Source organism: Limanda limanda, chromosome 5 (assembly GCF_963576545.1).
Source record: "Limanda limanda chromosome 5, fLimLim1.1, whole genome shotgun sequence".
In the NCBI taxonomy this organism is placed as follows: Eukaryota; Metazoa; Chordata; class Actinopteri; order Pleuronectiformes; family Pleuronectidae; genus Limanda; species Limanda limanda.
This window is the reverse complement of record NC_083640.1, coordinates 2,250,996-2,268,695: the sequence shown is the minus strand read 5'-3', so window position 1 is coordinate 2,268,695 and position 17,700 is coordinate 2,250,996. Positions and strand designations below refer to the sequence as shown.

The window sequence follows — 17,700 nt, the reverse complement described above, 5'->3', positions numbered from 1 at the left end:
GCCTGCCTGCCTGCCTGCCTAACTGCCTGCCTGCATTCCTTCTTTCCTTCCTTCCTTCCTTCCTTCCTTCCTTCCTTCCTTCCTTCCTTCCTTCCTTCCTTCCTTCCTTCCTTCCTTCCTTCCTTCCTTCCTTCCTTCCTTCCTTCCTTCCTTCCTTCCTTCCTTCCTTCCTTCCTTCCTTCCTTCCTTCCTTCCTTCCTTCCTCTCCTTCCGTCCGTCCGTCCGTCCTTCCTTCCTTCCTTCCTTCCTTCCTTCCTTCCTTCCTTCCTTCCCTCCCTCAAACACAGGAACACAAATAGGAGTTGTATTTTTAAAATGAAGCAGACAAACTTTTAAAACTAAAAACTGATTTATTCTGACGTCCAGTGTTGACAGAGAGACGTCTTCTCTTCTCCGTCGGTGAACAACAGCTTGTCACAAGTCACCGCTCCATGAAATGAATTTTTACTTTCTCAGATAAATCTTCACAGTTTGATGATCACAAGCTAGAAAGTGGACAGAGGAGGTAAATTAACTTTGTTTTTCTCAACGTCTGTGTCTCAACCGACAAGAGATTTGAATTTAGACTCTAGAAGTTGATTTACGAGCTGTCACCACAGAATGGAGCTGAACACATCAACACTGACAGAGACAGCAGTCGCCCCCTTGCAGTCTGGTGTGTGTGTATAGAGTTCCTCTGTGTGTGAGTCTGCAGCAACCTGCCCTGCCACGACCATCCAATGGAAAGTACAGATTTCTCCCTGGTCAGCAGAATAAGAAAACAGACATGAAGTCATGTCTTAGTACAGTGAGATAAACATCCTCATACTCTCTCAGTCCAGAAAGCCCAGGATGTGTGTATGAGTGTGTGTGTTTTCTTCCTTTGCGAGTGCGTCTGTTTCCCGTGCACGGACCAACATGTGCATTTGTGTTCCCATTACTCAAATATGCAATTGGCAGAGGACTCGGCCGAAGCTTTTTCCAGGAAACCGCTACCTGCTATTCCAGAAGTCAAATTCCTTCCTCTCCCAGTTGATGGTTTGTTCTTCCCAGAGCATCTCAATCATCGCTCTGTCGCTCCTCCCACTTCTCACTTCAGCGAGAGGAGGATTCCAGGACTTCGGATTCCTGAGCTTTCAAATCTGTTTCCTCATAAAACAAACAACACATCTCTTTTGGTTTAATTTGGAACTTCCTGGAACTTCACTATCTCTGATTTTCTCTAAATGGAGCCACGCAACCGTTGAGGGTTCATGTCCTGAACCAGATTAACAGTTTGTAAACACGGCAGCAGCAGAGTTCACTGGGATTTTTCAGCTCAGTACGACACACACACACACACACACACACACACACACACACACACACACACACACACGCACACACACACACACACACACACTCACGCATGCACACACATATACAGTTGTTTTATGTCAACCCATCGGAACAAACCCTGTAAATTTCTGGCTCACATTTTCCTATAATCCCAGTGTCTTTCACAGAAGTCGGCGCTGGGGTCCGTTCCCAGGGGTCCCCCCCCACTTGCATCACGATTTACACATCAAAGTATAGAGCTCCATTTTCAACATACCATCCAGCTCCTTTGTTGTTTCTGCCCAGTTTACACAGTGGATCTAAGCCCACGGCACGTTCACAAGTCAGCGGCACGGCAGCGGCAGATCGAACGATAACCACGGGATCCGAGATCAGCACACGGCTTATTTTAAAACTCTCGGAATTTATTATTTTACCTATTCAAGATCTGGTGAAATCTCAGGATTTTAAAGATTATTTCCAGTGTGAACACATACAAAAGTTTTTTATTTAAAAGTAAAATCTGCAGCACTTTTGCCTTTTCCCTTGATTTTCTCTTCATATCACTGAGAGGATTTTCTTTGCTCATCCGCTGTAAACATTGTGATCAATGATAATCAGCAGAAACTCAGTTGAGCGTTTTAAATTAAATGTGTTCAGAATTTTAATTAGAAAATCTCTAATTTAGATCCGTCTAAGGCGGATAAAACATCTAGCGACCAATCGATTGAACAACATTTCCCTAGTTGCTAGTTAGTTATGTGAATTTAGCTATTTAGTGACACTTGTATATTACAACTCGCTGTTTGTGAAGGTTGGTGCGTTTCTGTTTGTTTGCTGTCGTGCACCATGATCTGGTTCAATGATGATTAATATTTAAAAGCAGTATCCAAGGTTTGATTGGCAGCTGGCGACCCTGTGTTGCATGTCTCACTCTTCCCTCTTCTCCTTGTCTCTCTGTCTCTAGACTGTCAACTCCTAAATACTTAAACTCTGAAATAAAGGCAGATGTCTCAAAAGTATATATATAAGATTTGAAAAGCACTTTTGTTTTTAAGCTGACCACTTCAAAGGGGGCACTTTCAAAGGACTTTACATAATCTGTTTGAAACATTAAAAAGGAAAACACATTTTGGCAAAAACAGCTACGGCGTTAAAACAATAAAATGCCAAAAAAGGAATACAAACCTTTCAAGGAAACCTAAATAGATACAGGAAATGGGGGCGAGGTGGTTCATAGTGAGTATTTAATATTCAGGAAAAGAGCAGCAGATAGATGTTGTGGGTTAAACGTGGCCGGTAGATAAGTGCAGCTTCTCCTCCGGGAACACGAGCGACTCCTGCCCCTGATAACCTGAGAGCTTCATTAGTCGGAGGTGGATTCGGGCCGAGAGCCATCGAGAGATTCACCGACGACAAGCAGCGCGACCTAAACTCTCTGATTCCCCGGAGCTTTACCTCCATCGGTCATGAATAACTCACCGCAGATTAAAAGTCACACTTGCACAAATTGCTGAGCGTGAAGTAAACTTCTCATAGAATGTTCTCTCGTAGCTTTCCCGAGCCCGGTCCACGGTGTTATCAGACGCGAACTCTGGACATTGACTGGATTCCTTTTTATAGACATTTGCCCGAGAGTTTACCTTTTCATATATGAAGAACGCAGCAGGAGATTGTGTGAGTCACATGAGTCACAACAACAGGATCGAATCTGAAGCATCCAGGCGAAATGGAAGGGGTGGGTCGGGGGGGGGGTTCTGGGTAGAGCAGCAGGAGGCAGAACATGACGTATTAATTCAGCTGCTGTTTGTGTTGACAGCATTTTGACACCAGCATCAGCCCTTATTGTCAAAAGTGTCATCTTTCCAATTGGGCAATTTCGTCGTCGTCTGCGTGTATGGATCTTTATTTATCATCCTGACTTATTAGTATTCATGTCCATCGCATGTTGGAGACGTCGTCAACACGCCCACGCACTCGAGATGAATTCTCTGGATATCGTCTTGCTCTGTTCTCACGTGGACAGAGACTCACACACGTATCCTCTCCTCCTCATTCGGCCTCGAGGTCGCTGATTCATGAGCGGGTGAGCGTTTTAACTGTCAGTCGAAGAAGCAGCAACTGATCCTTAATTTATCTTCACTTGGCCTGACAGCGGTTCAACAAAAAACTCCAACAACACAAGAGGACGCGTCAATAAACCAGCGAGAAGTCTCAAACTCAGTCACTGCTGATTAACAGCTGAGGGATCTGTCTCAAGAAGAACCTTGAATACTGTCACGTCACTGTAGAGAGGGCGAGGTATGAAATATTCTCTGCTTATTGATTTGAGGACTATGTCAGTGTACGTGTTTCTGAAAAATGAAAAGAAAGAGCCACAGCAACAACTCATACATGTTGTATAGGAGCAGCCTGACCTGATGTTATGTATTCAACATCCCACTCGTATGACCTCTGTTCTTTCTGATTCTCTTCCTCCTCCCTGGTCTCCTCCTCTTCCTCTTCCTTTGCACTCAGTAGCTTCTTGTTTACCACAGTAGCTTTGAACCAGCTGACCTGGCCTGAAGCATTGTAGCATGTTGTTGATCGCTCCTCATTGCTGCAGTGTAGTTGTGTTGTTGTGTTGTTCTCGGAAGTGAACAACATCCAGATCCAGTACAGTGGGTGTAACTAGGTAATGTCGTCCAGCGTCTCATGTTCTCTTTGTATTTACTGGACAACACAGCTCCGTTGGACGTAACAATAAACTCAACCAGGCGCTGGACTCACACAATACACCAGCTGGATACATTCACTGTTTGTTTCGGTCTTTTCATGGGATTCAATGAAAATCTCCGGCCTTATTCTCAAAGGGTGAACCTTCCACAAGGATCCGTGAATCCTCTCTGATAAAAGACTCTGAACATATCCGGTCCAATCACAAAGGATCTCAGGCAGAATGTATGTAGCTACAACATTTTCTCTTAATTGCTTGTTTTTTTTAACTTCAACAAGACATAGAGTTCCAGCTGCTCCCACTGGTTTACCTTGCACGACAATGTCCTAACCATTCAATGAGGGCAACCATTCATTGGGACAAAGCCTGGTCCGAACCATACGTTGGGACCATTCACGAGTCTAACTATTCATCGGGACCATTCACAGGATGCAACCAGTCCTTGACCCTAACTGTTAATTGCCTAGAAAAGATAACATAGTCATTTTCTACTCCCACAGGGAAATTTGCAGTCAAACAAAAAAAAAATCTGTAAAAACACGCAGTTCTTGCACAAACAGAAATGGATCTTGCACAGAAGCTTTTGCCTGAACTGGAGAATCGGTTGTCGTTTAGAAAAACTGGCCACGACAAAAACTTTTCTAGGTAGAAGTTACTGCAAGTTGACGGGTTAGAGTCTGAATCTAATTAATAATCTGATCTAAGTAATATTTTAATTTTGTTGTTGTGTTCAGCGACACGAGGCATCTGTTGCACGTAGTCGTTTTACTCTGGTTGAGTTAAGAACAGAGGATGTCGCACGTCGTTAAGTTCCATGAGACAAACTGTGATTTATGAATATGGGCTGTACAAATATAATGTGATTGATGATTAATGTTGAATTCCTTTGTGTTTTATTTCCAGGGCAGGAAGACAACTGAGCGAGGTCTTTGTCCAGCTGCCGTCCAGGAAGGAGCTGCCGGAATATTACGAGCTGATCAGAAAACCTGTGGACTTCAAAAAGATCAAGGTATGATGGTTATGATTTGTTGAAATAATGAACAGAAACTAAAATATGATTCTGACAGTCCAGTGTTTGTCTTGAATGAAGCCTTGCGGAGCCTGATGGGGGCGCTGTTGTTGTTTTTCTGTTGACAGGAACGTGTGAGAAGTAGCAAATACAGAGGGATCGGAGACCTGGAGAAGGACGTGATGCTGCTCTGTCACAACGCACAGACCTTCAACCTGGAGGGGTCACAGGTCAGAGTTCAGCTGCAGAACTTCCTCTCATTGACTTTATGAATCTGTCTTCTTCTAATCTGCTGCTCCACCACGTGTGAAGGAGAGACACACGTCTGCAGGTTGTCACTCTCAAGTCTCAATAGACTTCAGGTTACTTTACGTGTAACCCTGGTTCTCTGAGTAGCATGATGTTGATGCTCCCCCGGGGAACGACCTTGAGACCTGATGCTGCTCGGTTACTTTATTAAAGGTCACTGCATTGTCACCTCCACTGTTCAGTTATGTGTAGCAGCAGCAGATGTCGTGCCCTGGTGAATCAGACTGGGATTACGTGAAGAGGCGGGACTCTGATCCACAGAAGAACCTTCACATCACCTTCCTGAAGAACCTTGAACCACTAGAAGTTCACTGATGAGAATCGATGAGGATGTTTTTAAAGACAAAGGGAGGTCACACGGAATATCGATTTAAATCTGGTTTCTCCTGCACTTTGTAAGACGTTAACTCATGAATATTAGAGAAAGAACGATTTATTGGTTTGAGTTGGTATCGGTGTTTGTTGCAGATACAGAAACATTCATTTTACAGAATTTGCAATTAAGAAAATTGGTTTTTAATGTTTTTAATATCCGATTTTATTTGTTTTCTTCTTCTCTAGTTGTTTACGATAAAGTTTGGGTTTAAACTCAAAAATAGTCAAACCTCGAATACATTTATTTGTCGTTATGGGTTTGATGACGTCCTCTTTCTACTTGTTTTACACCAAACCATTATCGGACATATTGATTGACTCCTTTGCCAAAGCAAGTCGAGGAGTTTCCGTTTGGTTTGAGTCCTGCTGCTACAGGAGATTTGAAGAAAACAAATAATTTGCATGTTGTTCCCAAGACGTAAAGAAAAGGGTTTTCTTTTTTCCTCAATATACCAGAATCATAATAATCTTACCCACTTCCATCTCAGTCGGGCTCTTATGTTAATGAACGAGTGATGAAAACCTCCCACTTAACGTTTAGAGACTGAAACAGTCACTTCTGTTTATCCTGGACGAAGCCACTCAGGGAAGTCTCTTCACCAAACAAAGATCCCTCGCTAGACGCTTGACTCATTGACCTAATTTACCGCTGAGGATTCTGGGTGATTAAGAGACGTCCCGGCGCCTGTGAGCCTGACTCGTGCTGTCATGAGCGTGGGCTCCTCGTCCGACCTGCGTCATCCACATGCTCGTGTGTACGTGGGACGCTCGTCTGGTGATATTCACGTGTCTCTTATCGTTTGGTTTCTTTACATAACCTTGGTTTCGTGAGTGGCGTGAACGTGATGCGTCAGTCAGACTCTCAGAGCTTGACTGATGAATTAGGTCCCATCTTTTCAGAAGAGGTTAAAACAACGGTTGTTTCAGATGAACTCCTCTTCTGGCGTCCGTCTCACACTTCACATTCACTCCTCTGCTGTGACCTTTGACCTCATCTCTCCCTCTCTGCTCGCTCGCTCCCGGTACTCCCAGTGTAACTCGTGCTGTTTGAGGAAATGTTAACATCACCGAGTCTCTCTTGTCTTCTTGCCCGCAGATATACGAAGACTCCATCGTGCTTCAGTCTGTTTTCAAGAGCGCCAAGCAGAAGATCGCCAAAGACGCGGAGAGCGACGAGGACAGCGAAGAGGACGAGGAAGACGAGGATGAGTCCGAGGCCGAGGGTAAGAGGCACGGTTTCATGTAAACACAGACAAACACACACACACACACACACACACACACACACACACACACACACATGTGATCTCATTTCTATTCTATACTGCAAACCCTGTGAATGCAAGATGTACAAAGTGTTGCTTTCAAACTGCTCAGCAGGAACGTTTAAAAACAATAATATGATTTCTATATCGCAGTTTATAGTTTTAATGGTCACATATTCAAACATAAATCACAAGTGTTTTCAGATAAAGCTAGAACCAGATCAGAACCTTTAATATTAGACCCCTAAATATTTGTTTTCATCATGATCCATAAGTTATTCCTTGATAAATTCACAGAACTATCAGAGAACACGATGTTAAAGAAAGACAGTGAAGCATGAATAGGGTTGCAAAATTCCGGGAATATTCAAGTTGGAAACTTTCCATGGGAATTAACGGGAATTAACGGGAATAAAAGGGAATAAACTGGAAATGTTGTAGGTCATTTATACTAACTGTATTTACCTTGTCATATACAGACATAAATATAACCATTTTGTTTTGTCATAGCCTGATTTGAGCCCTGAGGAAACTTTGGGCACTTGACTATATGCTTCTGCATCGTTGTGTCATTCTTAACATATGCATTCCATACATCTTTAAAATAGAGTTTTGAATGATGTTTTTATTGCTCAGCATTTAATTTGCGTATTATTATTATTTTTTTTAAATTCCCTAATTCCCGAGCTTAACTTCCAATGGAAAGTTTCCGGAAAGTTTCTGGAAATTTACCAGAAACTTTCCGCCCCTTTGCAACCCTACTCATGAATGAGTTCTTCATGATTCTTCCTCTTAAGTTTAATGAAGTGAATCCTGCTGACACACACACAAGTGTTTCCATATAAACCTAGGACCAGAGTAGAACCTTTAATATCAGACCCCTAAATATTTGTTTTCATCATGATCCATAAGTTATTCCTTGATAAATTCACAGAACTATCAGAGAACACGATGTTAAAGAAAGACAGTGACTCATGAATGAGTTCTTCATGATTCTTCCTCTAAGTTTAATGAAGTGAATCCTCGTCACCTTCTGGCCGGAGGCGGGCGACTCACATGAGTGTAACTTGTTGTTTCTGTGACACATAAAGTTGTGATGTAAGACCTTGTTTGTTCGACTCTTTGCTTTCCTCCTCTTGTGCTTCCTCCAGCCAAGTCGGTGCGGGTTAAGATCAAGCTGAGCAAGGAGGGGCGGAGCCACGACAAAGGCAAGAAGAGGCCGAGCCGGGGGAAGGCCAAGCCGGTGGTCAGCGACGACGACAGCGACGACGACCAGGACGAGAATGTAGGTCATTGCACTCGGCAGCGTTTTCACTCATTAGCATCTTCAGCTAGAAACAGAACCTGATGTTTACACTATTATCTAGGGACGAGAATCGGCAGGGAGCTCCCGATACGATACTATCACGATACTTAGGTGGCGACACGATATGTATTGCGATTCGATATTACGATTTCCTGGGATTTCTGGAAGTGGACCATGGAAAAATGTTGAATCATTCCTTCAAATACAACACAGTCCAATTCACTTAGAGCTTTACCAGTTTTATTTCAAATATTAACATTAACTTAATGACTGCCGAGCAGCCAATAGAGAAAAGAAATAAAAATGTGCCCTATTATTGTAAAGCCCCTGTCAACTGCACACAAACTGACAGATTAAGAAATGTATGCCACTTAGGCTACTTTTAAACAATAAATAAAAGGTAAATTAAATAGAATGGATAAAATTTTACTTAAAATATAAACTTTGAAATAAACAAAAAGTAGGCTATTGTTGTTTGCATGTAGGCGATACAAAGCTAGTGCTTGGGTGTGTTTAGATTCTTGTGCAAAAACAAGAGCTGGTCAACATGCTCTGGGGGGATTTTTTTTTTTTTTTTTTTAAATCGCGATTTGTAACTGAATCGATTTTTCCCCCCATCCCTACTATTATCAAGTCCCTTTTATTATCATCAGTCCCCAGCAGAGAGTGAGGAGCAGCCGGCTGGACGCTGCTCTCCTCTCCTCTGTTCCCTGCCAGCTCTCTGATCCTCGGCTTCACACCTCGGCTCTCGGGAGCAGCCGTGGCAACCGCTGTTAAATTGTTTCTCAGAAGAAAGAAAGCTGCAGCGTTTCAGAACCTTTAGTGTGAGGCTCAGAGTCTGGAGTCCACAGAGGAGACGAGCAGAGCAGGAGTGGACCTGAGGAGACTTCAGACTCTGGATGTTTTAGTTTTAAAGGTCTCCATCTTTCCTCTGCTCCTCTTCTTCTTTTCTGCTCTTTGTCTCTTCTCCTCTTCTCCTCTTCTCCTCTTCTCCTCTTTGTCTCTTTGTCTCTTCTTCTTTTCGTCTCTTCTTCTCTTCGTCTTTTAATCTCCTTGTCTCTTCTTCTCTTCTCCTCTTCTCCTCTTTGTCTATTTGTCTCTTCTTCTTTTCGTCTTTTAATCTCTTCGTCTCTTCTCCTCTTCTCTTTGTCTCTTCTCCTGTTCTCTTTGTGTCTTTGTCGCTTCTCTTCTTCTCTTCTTCTCTTCTTCTCTTCTTCTCTTCTTCTCTTCTTCTCTTCTTCTCTTCTTCTCTTCTCTTCTTCTCTTCGTCTTTTAATCTCTTCGTCTCTTCTCCTCTTTGTCTCTTTTCTTCTCTTCTCTTCTCCTCATCTCCTCTTTTTCTCTTCTCCTCTTCTCCTCTTTTTCTCTTTGTCTCTTCTTCTTTTCGTCTCTTCTTCTCTTCGTCTTTAAATCTCTCTGTCTCTTCGTCTCTTCTCCTCTTTTGCTCTTCTTCTCTTCTCCTCTTTGTCTCTTTGTCTTTTCGTCTCTTCTTCTCTTCGTCTCTTAATCTCTTCTCCTCTTCTCGTCTTTGTCTCTTCTCTTCTCCTCTTCTCTTCGTCTCTTCTCTTCTTCTCTTCTCCTCTTCTGCTCTTGTTCTCTTCTCCTCTTTGTCTCTTTGTCTCTTCTTCTTTTCGTCTCTTCTTCTCTTCGTCTTTTAATCTCTTCTGCTCTTCTTCTCTTCTCCTCTTCTCCTCTTTGTCTATTTGTCTCTTCTTCTTTTCGTCTTTTAATCTCTTCATCTCTTCTCCTCTTCTCTTTGTCTCTTCTCCTGTTCTCTTTGTGTCTTTGTCTCTTCTCTTCTTCTCTTCTTCTCTTCTTCTCTTCTTCTCTTCTCCTCTTCTTCTCTTCGTCTTTTAATCTCTTCGTCTCTTCTCCTCTTTGTCTCTTTTCTTCTCTTCTCTTCTCCTCATCTCCTCTTCTCCTCTTTTTCTCTTCTCCTCTTCTCCTCTTTGTCTCTTTGTCTCTTCTTCTTTTCGTCTCTTCTTCTCTTCGTCTTTAAATCTCTCTGTCTCTTCGTCTCTTCTCCTCTTTTGCTCTTCTTCTCTTCTCCTCTTTGTCTCTTCTTCTCTTCGTCTCTTCTCCTCTTCTTCTCTTCTCCTCTTCTCCTCTTCCTCTCTTCTCCACTTCTTCTCTTCGTCTTTTAATCTCTTCGTCTCTTCTCCTCTTTGTCTCTTCTCCTCCTTGTCTCTTCTTCTCTTCTTCTCTTCTTCTCTTCTCCTCTTCTCCTCTTTGTCTCTTCGTCTCTTCTTCTCTTCTCCTCTTCTCCTCATCGTCTCTTCTTCTCTTCTCCTCTTCTCCTCATCGTCTCTTCTTCTCTTCTCCTCTTTGTCTCTTCTCCTCTTTGTCTCTTCTCCTCTTCTCCCCCTCTTCGTTTCTTCTTCTCTTCGTCTCTTCTACACTTCTTCTCTTCTTCTCCTCTTCTCTTCGTCTCTTCTTCTCTTCTCCTCTTCTCCTCTTTGTCTCTTCTCCTCATCGTCTCTTCCTCAGCTCTGATTCAGACTGATTGACAGATCACTATCAGTTCTTTAATTGGTCTCAACAACTCATCTCAGAAAACAGTCCATTGTTATTTCTAGTTTGACATTTATGACATGTTATTTATGATGAAGCAGTGAATGTTTTTTATTTTCTTACAGTGTAATTTTATTCCTCCTGCCGGTTAAACTTCTCTTTAAGTTACTTTCTTCTTTTCTGTTGAATTATTCACGTGGGCTCCAACCTGACATTTGGTGTTTTGGAGCAAAGTGGTGCTTGTCTTTTTCTTTGTGGTAAACTGAAGTCTGAACATTCATGTCAGTCACTCCTCTTTGTCTCTTCTCCTCTTTTCCTCGTCTCTTCTCTTCTCTTCTCTTCTCTTCTTCTTTTCTGCTCTTCTTCTCTTCTCCTCTTTGTCTCCTTATCTCTTCTTCTCTTCGTCTGTTCTGCTCTTCTCCTCTTCTGCTCTTCTGCTCTTCTCCCCTTCTCTATGTCTCTTCTCCTCTTTGTCTCTTCTCCTCTTCTCTTCGTCTCTTCTCTTCTCCTCTTCGTCTCTTCTTCTCTTCGTCTCTTCTCCACTTCTTCTCTTCTTCTCTTTGTCTCTTCTTCTCTTCTTCTCTTTGTCTCTTCTTCTCTTCTTCTCTTCTTCTCTTCTTCTCTTCTCCTCTTTGTCTCTTCTTCTCTTCTTCTCTTCTTCTCTTCTTCTCTTCTCCTTTTCTCCTCTTTGTCTCTTCTTCTCTTTGTCTCTTCTTCTCTTCTCCTCTTCTTCTCTTTGTCTCTTCTTCTCTTCTTCTCTTCTCCTCTTCTCCTCATCTCCTCTTCGTTTCTTCTTCTCTTCGTCTCTTCTCCACTTCTTCTCTTCTCCTCTTTGTCTCTTCTCCTCCTTGTCTCTTCTTCTCTTCGTCTCTTCGTCTCTTCTCCACTTCTTCTCTTTTTCTCTTCTCCTCTTCGTCTCTTCTCCTCTTCGTCTCTTCTTCTCTTCTCTTTGTCTCTTCTTCTCTTCTCTTTGTCTCTTCGTCTCTTCTCCTCTTCTCCTCATCGTCTCTTCTTCTCTTCGTCTCTTCTCCTCTTCTCCTCATCGTCTCTTCGTCTCTTCGTCTCTTCTCCACTTCTCCACTTCTTCTCTTTTTCTCTTCTCCTCTTCGTCTCTTCTCCTCTTTGTCTCTTCTTCTCTTCTCTTTGTCTCTTCTTCTCTTCTCTTTGTCTCTTCGTCTCTTCTCCTCTTCTCCTCATCGTCTCTTCTTCTCTTCGTCTCTTCTTCTCTTCTTCTCTTTGTCTCTTCTTCTCTCCTCTTCTTCTCTTCTCCTCATCGTCTCTTCCTCTCCTCGGATTCAGACTGATTGACAGATCTCTATCTGTTCTTTAATTAGTCTCAACAACTCATCTCAGAAAACAGTCCATTGTTATTTCTAGTTTGACATTTATAACGTTTTATTTATGATGAAGCAGTGAATGTTTTTTATTTTCTCACAGTGTAATTTTATTCCTCCTGTCGGTTAAACTTCTCTTTAAGTTACTTTCTTCTTTTCTGTTGAATTATTCACGTGGGCTCCAACCTGACATTCTGTAATTTTGGAGCAAAGTGGTCCTTGTCTTTTTCTTTGTGGCAAACTGAAGTCTGAACATTCATATTAGTCACAAGTTCCTTTCACTTCCTCCTCAAAAATTATTTTATAATAACTTGAATTAATGTTGTAGTTAAGAAGGTAAAGGGAACATTATTTTTAAGAGGAACCGTAACACAAGCGTTGAAACTTTTCAGCCTTCAATTATGCTGCTGCTGCTTTAATGTGTCCGTGCAGAGAGCGGCATTATGGGTAATTGCAGCTTACAGGACTCCTGTGTAGCGTAGATTTTGATTTAATTTTCTGATTTCACCACTGCAGCACAAACCGGTTTATCAGACATGTTTTATTCATACCACTCTGTCTCTCCTCAGTGATTCCAGCAGCAGTTTGAAGGCTCACCTTGTTGTTGTGGTTAACATGAGATCATCCTCGTTGTGTATTTACCTCGTTTCCGTCCTCGAGAAGTTTACAGCGGAGATGAGCTCCTGAAAAAATCAGATTTCATGTTGCATTAAAAATCACCAGCGTCTGACGGCAGCAGGAACTTCCAGGGGAAATCAGGAGCGACTCCAAGTGACCAGCAGAGCTCTGGGCTTCCACTGACGTTGCTCCGGTGTTTTTTCCGATCACACGTTTCCCAGCAGCAGCTCGATGGCCTCAGGCAGGACGGGTTCCTCCAGGAGCTGCAGCCTCACGCTAACAAGCTCCGAGCTCTGAGGTGTGGAGGAGTGAAGGGTTGTGTGTGAATGAAGCTGCTTCGAGACCAGAGAGCGAGTGGACGTGATGAGGTTTCACAACACGTCCACTCGCAACACGCACGTTAGAAACTGGAAGAACACAAAGATCTCAGGATGAAGAGGAGGAGCCGGACACGTAGAAGACGAAGACGTCCACTTGGAAACACGAGGAGATTCCAGATCTTCTGGTGATGAGGCCGAGGCCGGAGTGGAGGAGCTGGAAACAACAACACTGATCTTTCCACAGCAGAGTTTATACGTCATGTCCCGCCTCCTGCTGCTCTACAGGCTCCGCCCCTCACCTGGATGTTCCCCACATGTTCCCGTTGTTTGAGTTATTACAACGTGCATAAAACATAAACAGTTAGTCCACGAGGACGAGCTGCAGGTCACAGGAGGTTGATTCTGACTCTGGCTCTTTCGTGGTTGATCTGGAGTTTGATGAGGAGCAGATCGTTTCCATGATGCATGATCGGGACGTTAGGAGGATTTTATCAAATCAGATCAAGTGTTTCAGGAGCAAATCACCAAACCTGACCTTTAATACAGATTTGTTTTTAACGTATTCGCTTGAGTGTCCCATTAAGAGTCGACTGGTCTTTGGTCTCCACTGGGATCCAGGTCGTGATGTCATTAACCTTCTGGAAATGTTTTTCAGTTTTCGATCGATTTAAACAGGATCATGATATGATTCCTCCTTTGTCTCTTTGTCTCTTCTTCTCCTCTTCTCCTCTTTGTCTCTTTGTCTCTTCTCCTCTTCTCTTCTTCTCCTCTTCTCTTCTCCTCTTCTCTTCTTCTCATCTTCTTCTCTTCTCCTCTTCTCCTCTTCGTCTCTTCGTCTCTTCTCCGCTTCTCTTCTCCGCTTCTCTTCTCCTCTTCGTCTCTTCTCCTCTTCGTCTCTTCTCCTCTTCTCCTCTTCTTCTCTTCTCTTCTTCTCCTCTTTGTCTCTTCTCCTCTTTGTCTCTTTGTCTCTTTGTCTGTTTGTCTCTTCTCCTCTTTGTCTCTTCTCCTCTTTGTCTCTTCATCTCTTCTACTCTTCTCCTCTTTCCTTCTTCTCCTCTTCTCTTCTTCTCTTCTTCTCCTCTTTGTCTCTTCATCTCTTCTACTCTTCTCCTCTTTCCTTCTTCTCCTCTTCTCCTCTTCTCTTCTTCTCCTCTTTGTCTCTTCTCCTCTTTGTCTCTTTTCTTCCCTCTTCTCCTCTTCTCTTCTCCTCTTCTCCTCTTGGTCTCTTCTCTTCTCCTCTTTGTCTCATCTTCTCTACTCCTCTTCTCTTCTCCTCTTTCCCTCTTCTCCTCTTCTCTTTGTCTCTTCTCCTCTTCTCCTCTTTGTCTCTTCTCCTCTTCATCTCTTGTTCTGCTCTTCTCCTCTTTGTCTCTTCTCCTCTTCTCCTCTTTGTCTCTTTGTCTCTTCTCCTCTTTGTCTCTTCTCCTCCTCTTCTCCTCTTCTCCTCTTCTCTTCTCCTCTTCTCTTCTTCTCCTCTTTGTCTCTTTGTCTCTTCTCCTCTTTGTCTCTTTTCTTCCCTCTTCTCCTCTTTGTCTCTTCTCCTCTTCTCCTCTTTGTCTCATCTTCTCTACTCCTCTTCTCCTCTTTCCCTCTTCTCCTCTTCTCTTTGTCTCTTCCACCTCTTCTCCTCTTCTCCTCTTCTCCTCTCCTCTTCGTCTCTTCGTCTCTTCTCCTCTTCTCCTCTTCTCCTCTTCTCCTCTCCTCTTCGTCTCTTCTCCTCTTTGTCTCTTCTCCTCTTCTTCTCTTCTCTTCTCACAAAAGATTTCACACTGATGCCTCTGGATGTTTTATTTTTAAAGGTCTCCATCTTTCCTCTGCCCCCCCCCCCCCCTGTTGTTAAGCGAGTCTGACCAGGAGGAGAAGGTTGAGGAAAGGTCACCTTCTCCTCTCCCGGTGTTGATGTGTTCAGCTCTCGACCTGCGTGACCTCCTGTCGATGTGCTGAGCCGACCTTCATCACGCTGCACCTCCTCCTCCTCCTCCTCCTCCTCCTCTTCCTCACTCTGTTTCTCTTCTGTTCACAGGATCAGTCGGACAAGAGCAAGAGCGACGACGAGTGAGACGAGGACCTGAGGATGTTGTTTGCAGCACTTAGAAAAAAACAAAAGGACAATATCTTCCATCGCTGTCGCTCCCGTGCAACTTCTCTTTTTTTATTTGACTCCATTTGTCTATTTGTATTTTGTGACTCTGTCCCCTTTGTCCCACCAGCTTGGAAATGTATTACTATCAATAAGCTAAAGCAATACCGATTCGCTTATATTCCTGTTTTTAAGACAGTTTTTTAGTATATATTTTTTAACTCGGCGCTTTGACTAAGATTTCAATTCTGTACGGAAAAAGAAAAAAAAAAGAAAAGTTAGTTAGTTATGCTTCACGCTCTTTTGCTTCATTTGTACTCGCTTGCTTTGCACTTTTAGAAGATTCAATCTTAAAATTCCAAGTTTTAAAAAACTGTAATAAAAAAGAAAAATATGTTTGTGAAGCCGAGGGCGTCGCCGTGGAGACGCTGCTGATCGAGTTACAATCAACTTTTTATCTGTTTCTGTTTCACCTTGTGCCAAATTTGGAAACGTAGAAAAAAAAACGATCGTCAGACGGAAGATTGTTTGATCGACGCTGTAACCTAGCAACCGTTACTGAGCCGGAAAAAGCCAGTTCAGCTTCAACATGTAAAGTTTAGTCGTGTTTTCAGAAACTGAATCTGTGAATCAACAGAGAAATAATCAGAGAAGCAAAGATTCCAGCTTCTCACTTTAGAAGACTTCCTGTTTGTCTTTCACATAAAACTTTAGGTCAAATATTATAAAACGTCATTAAAGACAAAGTGTCCTCGGTACAAAGTTAATCATCTGATCATTAGTTTAAGGAGTTATGTTTCATAAGCTCCATTCACGACGGTACAGCTCATTTGTAAAGTTTTAATTGTCGTATCTTTAGAAGTTTAAACATCGTGTTTGAAAAACCAGAACAGAAAATCTGTCTGAAGATGATTTAAATCTTTAATCGTTCCTTCATTACAAGATAAAGTTGCTCAACACGTGAATAAGACTCGGATCAAATCCAGACTTATTACATGAGATGTGTATTTTTACGTGTTTAGTGAGATATGAAATGATTATTTAAAACCCTTGTTCAAGATTCCCGTTAAAACAAATCTTTAATGAAATTATTTGAATCTGCTGTAACTAACAACATGAGTTTCCAGTTAATCTGCAGATTCTTTCCTGGATCAAATCAGTTTATCGTTATTGAATCGAATGTAATGAAATTCTGAATGAAAAGAAGATTTTCACTTTGTCCTGATGAACGATCGAGAGGAAATCTTCTGATATCTGAAGCTGGAACCTGAGAAATATGGGAATATTTCTCTATTTTTGCTTAAACAAGAACCACGATAAATTGTTCATTAAAAGCCAAAAGCTTTTTAACATGTTTCATTTAGAAACCTGTGACCTCAAGTGACAGATCCTCGTCAGACGAGTCCTCACATTTCACGTGTTTTTCCTTCCAATGTTTTCAAGCTGTTGTGAATCGGAGCAGAAGTTCTGAACTTTGTCGATTTTCTTGAACAGAAAAGTGTGTTTGTGTTTGTTTGTTTTTATTAGTGAGAATTTGGCCACAGAGCGACGTCTGATCATTGGCTGCAGATTCAGTTTTCAGTTTTCTGTAAGAAATAAAAACTCTGGATCCCGGCGCCAGGCGTCAGAATTCCTGTTACATCACTTCCTGTTGGTTTTAAAGTGTCAGGCTGTTGCTGCAGATGATTTAAAAACTATAGAAAAACAGTGTTAAAGTATAAAAAAAATATCTGATTTGAGTGACTTTGAATTTCCTGGTATATTTCACAATGTATTGATTTCTACCTTTGCGTGGATGTGGTTGTGTTTCCATTTTCTGGGTTGTAGCATGATCTCCTTCCTGCCCTGTACATGCAGATAGTCTCACTTTGGTCCGTGTGCTCGCCGACTCTCTGTAAGTGTGACTTGATCTTTGCTTTCTTTGCACAGTGTCTTTGTGGTTGTATATCGAAGCCCGGGGCAAATAAAATCTCACCGATTTTCAGCACAAGAAAAAAACAATCGTCTGTGTATTTATCATCATTTTTACAAGCTGTCGGAGTTTGTTTAATGGGCGACAGGTTAAGAGATAAAAGCTGCTTTTATACCATTCAATCATCTGATCCCTTTTTAAAAAGTTGTTTCTCAACTACATTTATGTCTATGATTTATTCATAAATGTATTATACATATGAACAAATCGAATTCTGAACTAGATAAGTATATCTACACTGAGAGATTAGTGCTTTTACTAATGGAAAATAATAATCAGTTAATTCATTAAAAAAAAGTTTCCCCTAAACTGCAATAATAATAAAATACTGCTCGCAGATTTATATATATGATCCAACAATAATAATCATCGAACTATGTCTCTAAATAATTAAAACTTTAATGCAGAACAGGAGGATTATTTTTACACTGAGGCTTCGGCACTCTGTACTTATGTAAAAGATATTGAGGTTTTATTTATATATATATATATAATGTTATATATTAAAGTTCCTTTACAAGTAGAAATTAAACCTCACAGTTTCATACACAAGAAGAAAAACACTTTTTCCACAGCTGCAGAACCGTTC

At 42.0% G+C, this 17,700-nt stretch overlaps 1 protein-coding gene across 1 annotated transcript in view; it reads left to right on the top strand.

The window, feature by feature from the left end:
• smarca2 (SWI/SNF related, matrix associated, actin dependent regulator of chromatin, subfamily a, member 2) overlaps positions 1–17,140 on the top strand; it is a 57,385-nt gene extending 40,245 nt beyond the window's left edge. The window contains 5 exon segments of the mRNA XM_061071184.1: positions 4,916–5,021; positions 5,150–5,251; positions 6,802–6,928; positions 8,122–8,255; positions 15,083–17,140. Coding sequence (XP_060927167.1) covers positions 4,916–5,021; positions 5,150–5,251; positions 6,802–6,928; positions 8,122–8,255; positions 15,083–15,118 — 505 coding nt within the window. The 3' untranslated portion in view covers positions 15,119–17,140.
• Positions 17,141–17,700: the final 560 nt, after the last annotated feature.